Source organism: Monopterus albus, unplaced genomic scaffold, assembly GCF_001952655.1.
Source record: "Monopterus albus unplaced genomic scaffold, M_albus_1.0 scaffold40.1, whole genome shotgun sequence".
NCBI lineage: Eukaryota > Metazoa > Chordata > Actinopteri > Synbranchiformes > Synbranchidae > Monopterus > Monopterus albus.
Genome location: NW_018127920.1, coordinates 2,988,332 through 2,998,867, shown reverse-complemented (window position 1 = coordinate 2,998,867; position 10,536 = coordinate 2,988,332). Strand labels below are relative to the sequence as shown.

At 39.5% G+C, this 10,536-nt stretch overlaps 1 protein-coding gene across 1 annotated transcript in view; it reads right to left on the bottom strand.

Moving 5' to 3' along the window:
- Positions 1–6,999, bottom strand: part of whrnb (whirlin b) — an 84,062-nt gene extending 77,063 nt beyond the window's left edge. The window contains exon 1 of the mRNA XM_020599131.1: positions 5,843–6,999. Coding sequence (XP_020454787.1) covers positions 5,843–6,553 — 711 coding nt within the window. The 5' untranslated portion in view covers positions 6,554–6,999. The remainder of the gene's footprint in view (positions 1–5,842) is intronic.
- Positions 7,000–10,536: the final 3,537 nt, after the last annotated feature.

Below are 10,536 nucleotides of genomic sequence, written 5' to 3'. Positions count from 1 at the left end.
ATTTACTTACAGTCTGGGCACTTTATGTTTTCTAAGATTTTATAATATTTTTATTTATTTATTTAATATGTATAGAAAACCAGGCAAGCAAGGCAATGTTTTGTTTCAAAGCTGTTAAAGCTCTTGGTTCAGATGCTCTTGGCAATTACATGTTGTACACATGGTTACATGTGAATAAAATGATTGAGAGTAATGCCTTTTTATTTTTTGTTACAACAGGTATGCAGTAGTATTTGTGAAGTTTGTTCGCACCACATAATAGTTAGCCTGAATTACAATTAATTCAATCAGAATACATATAGCCTGCGTATTTTGCCACATTAAAGTGTATTTCTTCGATTAGATAATGAAAATACCATTTCTTCAGGGGAATATTAAATATCGAAATAATATCGATATCGCAATATTCATCACCCGTATTGCATATCGCATGTTTTTCCAATATCGTGCAGCCATATTTCTAATCATCATTTTTAGGTACATATGCATATTTGTTTGTGTAGACAGGTTCACACCTATGCCTGAAAAACAGGTGCAAAACCTATCTGGCCCTCAGTCTTTTCAGATCATATGGTTTTAGACAGAGAAATCCTGACCTGAGAACCAAGTTGGTCTAAGTCCAAATTAAACTCTAATCAAACGGATGTCTGGCTTTGTGCCTGCTCAGCATCAGCTTTGATCATGTGATACATCATAAACACTGCAGGAAACAAATGTTAGGAAATCAGTAAACTATGTACAGAGTAAAAGATTTATACTGTTAACTTACAAATTTTATTTATGGAATATAACTGATAGATAATAAATTGATTGGAAAAGTGACAAAGGATCACCTTCAGCAAAAAAAAGAATCATAACCACGTCCTTATTATTTACTATATAGGTTGTACCTAAAGACTATATTCATGTTAATAAATCATTTACAGCGCTTTATAGATCTATTTTAAGCCATTATTAATAACAGTTTTCAGGTTGCTAGGGTCTATAAGAAGTCAGCTCTGAAAAGCTAAACTGCATGTTGCATAATTATCCTCCTAATCACAGTGAGCATGGGTGAGTGCAGGTGGTGGATATGGAAATGTAAAATGACATATTCCATTCCTGTTAGGTCTGCATTTTACCCTAAAGTGACAACAGAAATGGTTCGCCTGTCGGTACATGTTTAGCAGGTTAAAGTAGCTCTCCTCTTGAATGCTATTTTAGTCATCAAACAGCTCCATAAAACACAAGACAGACTTCTAACTTTGATTCATTTGGATATGAGTCCTCTTACTTTGCTACTATGTTTTACTTTAAGTCTTTATATTCATTTTTACTCTTTGCAGTGGCTCTGAATGAAGGTCTTAGCCTTTGAAATTGCTGTTGTATAAATAGCATCAAGTCTAGAGGTCTGTTTTCTTCTGCACTGTGGGATTTCTGCACAAAGAGCCCCTGGCTGCTGCACGTATACCTGAATGGATGGAGGAGGAAGAGGTTAATTAAGCATTAGGATTTTTTTTTTTTTTTAACCAGACCAGGTCTATTTTGTATACACCATTGAAACACTAACAGTAGTTGTACATAGTACGTCTGTGTATGGACAGAGTATCTGGGATTAAGAGAAAGCACAAACTATGATCACATAACAGCTGAGTTAAATTTCTCATCAGTTTGTAAAGAGGCACTTACGGCGGTATTAAACTAACAGAGAATGACAGGACCCAATTTGACATTTGTTAAATAGTCAGTCAGTCACGTCTGATATAAAAACTATAACATAGTTTGACATACTGTATCTCAGTGTGGCCTTGGAAACTACACACTTAGAAATGAGATTAGAAAACCCTTTCTGCTGTAAATTTACTTAGCAGAGGGGGTATAACTGAAAAATGCTACCATTATGGCGAGCGTAGGATCCAGGATTTTTGGAGCTTGACCCACACTAGTAACTTAAAGCGAGGATATATTGACCAACTGCTAACATGCTCATTGTAACAATGAGATGCTGATGTTTAGCAGGGCTAATGTTTACCATGCACACCATCTTAATTTGGTATGTCAGCATTCCATTGGCCTCAGGTCGGGGCCGGGAGAAAAAAGTGGAACCATAGAGCAACAACATTTAACGTCGGCATGTTAACTGCAGCGCAATAATATAAGGAAGCATTCACACAGAGGGCAGTAGGCATAATAACGTAAATGGATAAATTTGTTACATGAACCACAAAAGAGCAGGCAATTCAGCGCAAGCAGACATAAAAAACAACAGGCAGTAGCCTTATCAACCAAAAAGCCATCTGAAAAGGAAATATGATGAAGGATTCACGGTGGGAATGGTGGGGGCAGAGGAGGGACCCATGTGTGTCTTGTGTCTTAAACTGCTGGCAGCAGACAGCATGAGACCCAACAAATTAAGAAGACATTTAGAGACAACACACCCCAGTCACGTTAATAAGCCACTCGACATCTTTGAAAGCATACCGTTAGCAGAAAAATTACATGGTAAAATCCACATCAGTGAACAGCAAAGCACAAATGGCTTCATTCAAAGTTGCCTACAGAATTGCCCAGTGCAAAAAAAACACACAATTGCTGAGCAGCTCATTCTCCCTGCTCCTGTAGACATGGTGTCAGTTATGCTGGGTGAAACAAGTGCTGCAAAATTGAAAACTATCCCTCTGTCAAACAATACAGTTGCACTTATATTTTATCTGTTTTGAACTTGGTGTTATTTGATATTTCAATACATTTGAAACTGGCCGATTTCATTATCATTTTGTTGACAAGTGGGGCTTGAAAATTCACCCACCCTCTAAGTGGGGAATGACAGAAAATATTTGAGAACAACTGCTCTGCTGAGGTGGAGAACCTGCCGGAAAGACATCTGCCTCAGCAGGTCAGTCAGGTCAAGACAACAGTAAAGTGACTTCAGGACAAGTCTCTGGCTAGTATTAAGGGGTCCAGACAAAGCCCAAACTTTAAACCCCATAGAACATCAGTAGAGAGACCTGAAGTGATAGGAGTGATAGGACCTGAAGAGATAAGACTGTTCTCACTCAGAACAGATACTGTATGAAATGTGCTGTATGCTAATTTCCAGTTTGATAAATATTGGACAGCATCAAGATACGACCAGTGATCGCTTTTCATTATTACATGAAGGAATGGTAAAATCAGATGCAGTCACAGTGGCTGGTTGCAAGAAGGTGTCAGGTGTAGTTGGCTGAACTTCAAGTCTCAGGTTTCTTCCCTGGTGATCTCATCAAGGGAAAAAACACATTTTTACTATGGATTGTCTGCATTCCAGGTCCTCCTCAAATTTGCTTACAAGAGGGTGCAGATATGTAATCTTGACAAAAAGATAAGATTTTTACTTTTAAATTACAAAAACACATACTTTGCCTATCATTTGGGATATGCTTTCCATAGAGGTATAATCTCCACTGAAAATGTCCTGTGATATATTAACAGTTATTTGGACATTGTCTCTAGAAAGACATATTACCCTTTTCTATGCGGTATGAAATTCCTTTCACCTCTTTTGTATTGGGGTGAAGGTAGAGAACAAGCTAAACTTAAACAAACCAAAACTGTTTCCATAGCTAGAAAGGACTAGAAGTAAGTGTATTTTGATTATTTTTTTGGGTGAAGTGATCAGTTAATTACATGCTCGACCTTCTGATACTAAAGTCCATTATGGTATGTAATTGTCTAAAGCAAAGCAGACACTGGACGACTTTGTGTGAATGTGTTAACTCAAGCTATATTTTTAAATTGGCCTGACATCACGGCCAGAATCTGTGACTTCACTGTACAGTCACTCAGTCAGGCACGATGTGATGGCTCACACTGGATGTTTAAACAGAACCCTGGAGCAAATTTGTTCACTGACAACTCCAGTAAGGTTTAGGCCAGCCAAAAGAAAAACAGTGTTCCTTTTAGCCAGTTACAGTAACTGTGTGCAGCTGATGAACAGTGCTAATCTGCTGTGAGTATTTTCCCTCTTGCTGCAGATCATGACCACATTTTGACGACACATTGTACAGTGTGGTGCTGCCAGAGCTTGATTAGCCTCGTCTATGTACAGTTTATAAATATATGCAGTCTATGGCCTCGTTGCAGTTGATTCTGTCCACAACATGTTATATCTCATCTGGGCCATGTTGTTATGTTGTTGTCTTTGTACTCATTCAAGTGTGCTGAACAAAGTTCAAACTGTGGATCTGCAACACTGCCAACCAGATTTCTTACATGCCAGAAACCCATCCAAGTGGTTGGGAGGCAGATCGTTGGTTGTTCAGGTGACTGATCTGGCACCACGACCCTGCTCCCACTGTATGTCAAACTACAACGGATCGGGCTGAAATTCGGCCCGACTGTAAAAGTAGTTAGGCATGACTGACTTGGGTCTAAATTTGGGCCAAATCTGCACAGTGTGTGTTCATCTCAATAGCTACTGTAGGTGCATTACCTCTGTTATCTGCACATACAATGCTGTCAGTTAATTCAAACCAAATTAAGAGAATTCAAACCAAAGCTCCATATTGCTCATTCATAGTAAATTTCATTAGAACAATGAGTCAATTAACTGATTAATCCACCAACAAAAAATTCACTGGCAACTATGTCATTTTTATTAGCCGCAGTCCAGCTTGGTTCCAGCTTTGCAAATGTGAAGATTTGATGCTAAATTTTGTCATACATGTGGTAAACTGATAGTACTATTAAAAGATGTAGTTGGACTGTAAGAACAACAACAGGAGCTGTATGTGGTCTGTCCAACTGAGGACACGCAGAGGAAGCAGCGCTGTCGCAAACTACTGTTGTTTTTAGGGCAGCCCTGCATTTGTAGTAGTACATGTTCTCTCTGCCTAAAGCCGTGTTTACTTCTTGAACACCTGTGTTGGGAAGGTTACTTTCAAAATGTAACAGGTGACAGAATACTAGTTACCCTATTAAAACTGTAATAAGTAACGACATCATCAAAGTAATAAAACATTACTTTTAAATACTTTTTGATTACTTTTCTTTTAAAAGTTTTAAACTGGGCAATAAAGCTGAAAATTCCTAACATAAATTTGCGTAAACCTCACAAACAGTACTCAGCACTTACTACTGTGAAAATTTTACTAACTGTTCTTATGTGAGCGACATAATATATCGTGAAACATGAAGCCTACTGAACGGGCCTGCTCTGATTTCACAAGGAAAATACTGTTGAACTTCCAGCACTGAAAAGGGCTCTTGTCTGACAATATGACCACCCGCCTTGGTGTGGTCAGCTGGTGTAGGCAGGCTGCAGATTGCTTAGAGCAATGTGCATTGATTAGTTTGAAAGACGAGAGGTGGTGCAAGTCAAACAAGAGAACCAATCAAAAGCTACGTTCACAATGTAATGCTAAATGAATGGAGCCCAGTGTATCTAGCTCTTTGTGTGCCATCCTACCCATAATGGTGTTGTAGTTAGATATGTTTTGTTGACCTGTGTTGTCCAGAAATATGCAAAAAAAAGTGCATGATGAAAAGATCCAATGCAACCAAATGAATATGATTCTAAGCTCTGTTGTCAGAATGGGATCTGCAGATGTAACCCCTTTATAATCACCAACATTTTGATTAGTAACTGTAATTTAATTACATTTTTTTCTCAGTAGCTGTATCTAATTACAATCACATTTATTTAGTAACTTAATTACACTAACTTGTTACATGTTACTCCCCAACACTGTTTTGAACACACACTATAAAACTACCAGAGGCTAAGGCTGTCACACAATTACAGGACTCTGTCTCATGGAGATTCTCCTGCAGCTGTTTTAGAAACTGACGCCTCAAACTCCTGCACGCAAGCATAAAATCCTACCTTCACAGCGTCTGTGTGAGTGACATCGTTGAACATCATGTCGTTCACGGTCACTATCTGGTCCCCGAATCTCAGTCCTTCCCTCTCTGCTGATGAACCCGGTTCCACTAGGGACACGTATATCCCCACGCCGTGCTCCGACCCCCCGCGGATGCTGAAGCCCAGACCTTCGTAGCTCCTGGAGCGTGTCAGGGTGACTTTTCGCACCTCTGTAAATGGGCTCTGGAGGACAGGCAGGGCTATAGAAGCCGACAGCTCGGCGGCGGTACTGTAACTGTCCAGACAGCCCGAGGTGAGGGACTGCTCCTGAATGGAACTGACATATTTTTGTAGAGTTGGGTCGCCCTCATCTCCAAAGTCCTCCACGCTGCCGTCGCTGGGGAGCAGGTCTGTCTTCAGGTAGAGTCCCTCGGATGTGTATTGGTCAAACAGAAGCTGGTCGGACCTCGGGATGACCAGGCGCAGCATGGGCAGCAGCTGTCGTTTGCTGGGTGTGTTAAGAATCACTTTGAGAGTTTGGACCAGGTCGAAAACGTTGCGCTTGGCGTGGTACACATTAATACAATGGATGAACTGCTCTCTCTCCAGAGCGCTGAGCAGCAAGTTGAGAGCGCCGTGGAGCCTCCGGACGTTTGCCGAGAGTGCACGGCCACCCGACCCGGCCGAGTTCACGGATGTGTTGAGCGAAACGCGCTCCAAATCAGCGCTCATCCTACAACATAACGGAGAAACAGTGTATACATCCGTATTCAATAAAGCGCTGTTTGAAACTAAAAACTGAACCAGCGGCACACATCGGGTAACTTCAACATGTGACCGGTGATCTATACGCGTAACGGCATTGATGTGCACCGTACACGACAAGTTAGTCCGAAACAAACCATTTCCCAGTCACATTCTTCTGGAGCTTTATTCCATACCCAAGAAAAGCTTTACCGCTGCCTTCACCGAGAAGAGCCTCGGTGATTCAACTGTTGTCCTGTGTAATATATGAAACCCGGCAGATTAACTCCGTGGAAGGTTCCCTTTATTATTGTAAATCATGGTACCTTAAAATGACATGACCGTCACCGTGTGCATTCTGTCCACAAACTCCAGAGTCTGTCGGGTTGCTACGACGGAGCCTTCTTTGCGCGCAGCTGGCAGGCAGTGCTGAATTCTGGATGCTCTCAAACCTGTGTATAGGAAATGACGCGTGTGCGTGCGCGCCCTGTGATGTGTGTGTGTATTTGTTGCTTAGAAACTGACAACACTACTCACCCTTATTGAAATGACTATTTTTGGCAAAAGCACTTGCTGATGTCATACCTTGTTGAGTGAAAACAGGATAGTACGAGTTTAAGTAAAAATAAGTCCACCAACCAGTGAAATGTCAGAATTCACATATTTTACTTCTTCAACCATAGAAGGCAAATCCCTGTTTGGGACAACAGTAATTTATCTGGATAATGTAAAAGTATATGAATGCATTGCGTTAGGTTGCTCTGGAAGATACAGTAGGTGTCTGCCTGTCATCCTTTAAGATGATCAAGCTGCATTATAGTAAATGCTGCCCTGAAACTCCTTGTCATAACTGGAGCCTAAGGCTAATTTTAAATAGCTGTGCCCTAGGAGTCCAGGGCCTTCCTCTCTGTGACAGTAGCAAGCCTCTGTGTGGCTACTGTGTGCACTCTGTGTGAGTAATGAGAGTCGCAGGAAACATTTCTGTTACATCAGGATGGCATTGAGGAAACAGGTTCCTGACGGCATGAAGCACAACTGAGGTAATGTTAGGTCAACACCTTCCCTTCCAGGCTCCTGCTGCCACCCACTGCTTTCAATTGCTGGTGGACTGTGAGAATTTTTTTAAAATATGCTTTTATTATGAAATGTGTTCAAGCTTGGAACATTTACATGTTAACATTCCTTACCGCTTTACCCAGCCATGCACCAGTCTTTAACACCCACTAAGAAAGTCACTTTCGGCTTTTCTCGTTTAGGGGTCCATCAACTCCTGAGAAAAATATCTGGTTCTTTAGCTGTTAAATGCTCCCCTGTGTTTATCAGCTACTCTCAAACTGTGACTATTGTTTGGTGCTGAGCAGGTAGTGTACAGTGATTTTATCAGAGCTTTTTCACAGAAATCAGTTATAAGAGCACCGGATTGAACCAAAACAATGACCTAAACGTTGCTAAAATACTCTGTAAAAGTAATCGGGGAACTACACAGTTGGGGATCATTGTCCCTGGATTTATCACTGAGTGGCATTTATTTTTTAGTAATTAAATTATTAATACTGATTTATCAGTTTTCAAATAAGTTTCATATTTATATTTGCATATAAAAAATATTTTGTTATAAACAATATACACTCGCTGGCCACTTTATTAGGTATACCTGCACAATTTTATTGTTCCTAATATTCTGACCCTCTTATGTATGTAGCTGGGGAGGACAAAAACATAGAGACACCTCTGAATCTAATGTAGTCCAGTACAACACCACTTTTAATTATGACCTCAATAATAAACATATAATTGAATTTATACATTTATGACAATGTCACCAAAAACTGAAACATTTTGAACAATACACTCGCTGGCCACTTTATTAGGTATACCTGCACAATTTTATTGTTCCTAATATTCTGACCCTCTTATGTATGTAGCTGGGGAGGACAAAAACATAGAGACACCTCTGAATCTAATGTAGTCCAGTACAACACCACTTTTAATTATGACCTCAATAATAAACATATAATTGAATTTATACATTTATGACAATGTCACCAAAAACTGAAACATTTTGAACATTATAAACAGATGTTAAGGTGGAAGTGTTGCACTGAATAGCATACAATTGTACAGGTGTACCTAATAAAGTGGCTGGTGAGTGTATAGTCTAACACAGTTTTTCCTAAAAAAACAAAGAACTTCAGTGAACCTCTGTAATAAGCCTAAACATTTGCCCCTCACTGTGCATTCCATGATCCATGAATATTCAAATGTATGCAAATGTGTCTGCAGCACCCACTGCCCCCCCACCGCCACTTTCCCCACATAGACCAGTGAACTCGTATCTGGATGAGATGCAGCAGTGAAAACTGAAGAGATGTAGCAGTTTATATTTGAGCCTCATTCACCCATTACATAGCAATACTGTATAAAAGAGATAAGTCAAATGTGCAAATCTATTTATAGTCTGGCTGAAATTTTGACAGTGTCTTTATCTTCTCAGTTGGTTCAACGTGTAATCTGTCAGGGAGACTGGATTATTGGCAGCAGGCTGTGTGCATGCAGTTCAATTACTAATAGTGAGCCAAATGTAGCATTTTAATTTGCTGTTAATACTCCAATGTGTCTACTACAATCCTATAACATTTGACAGTCTATCAGTATCTTTTTATTTTCTCAGATGATCTGAAACATGATCTAGTAAAGTTACCAGAGAACCGAGGACTTATCATGCTGTATTAGCAGCAGGATAACCTTTATGCACTGTATCACTGACCAAATGTAACTGGTAATGTAGAGAATGTGAAGTTGTGGTCACACAGTATTGAATTTTGGCCTGCCTCAGCCTCCTGAGAAAAAAAAGGCATTGATGTGCCTTTTTTTTATTATGCTGGAGGTGTTGATGGTCCATGTCAAGTCCCTCAAGATGTGGACTCCAAGGTATTTGAAACTGTGGACCATTTCTACAGCAGCTCCTCCAATGAAGTGGGGGGGGGTCCATGACCAGCTCCTTTGTCTTCCCCACATTGATGTGAAGGTTATTGTCCAACCTCCTGCTGATAAATGCTGACTATATCACAATTTACAATATATTAAATTGCAATAAAACTGTGTATATAGACAAAAAGTGTATCCACATCGCACACTTGACCCCCAAAATACTTGTAGTAGCTTTTAGTGGTTTCTTAACTAATAAGAATTTCACCAGGTAATGTCATCTCATTCTTTGACCTTTTAAAGTAAATCCTCAAACTTAAGGGGTTGTTCTTTTACATCTCTAAAGGTATTGCTTTTATAACTGCTTTAATAATAACTGAGGGTGTTCAAATCACTGAAAAGAAGAAATGTTTATTTTATGTATATCAATAAAAACAGAACTAAAGCACAGAATATTACCATGCAGTAGCCTAATAATTAGATGTCAGGAATGAACAGAATCATGTTGGAGTATAGGGTTTAGTTTGGACTTTGAGTTGAGGGGGCTGAATGGGTTTTCATCTTGAGAAACAACTCACTCAGTGAGTTAAAAGTCCCACTGACTTATTGGCGGAGCTGTCTGTCTTCTTATCCAAAAGTTCAAATGACTGTGAAAAAAAACATTTAAAAAAACAGTCAAGGAAACATGAAATTGTTTCCAGGGACAAAGATGGAAAGTGCTCTAATTTCTGCATAACACAAATAAGAAAATTAATATTGTGTTGTTTGCCAAACCCTGCATTACAACATGCAGTATTGTACTGATATTTAGTGTTCAGTTTCTCAAAATAACTTTCCAAACTGCAAACTCATGGGAGGTTCACTTACATTGTACAGCTTGATTTAACCATTCTGACCAAACTAGGTCATTTCAACAGAAGATAACAGAGAAATCTGCATTCATTATTATGTATTATATTAATCAATGAATCAAATGACTGTGTAAATTGAAAGACACTGTTTATAATGAGAGGCTCATAAAGAATTATCATCAACTCCGCCAG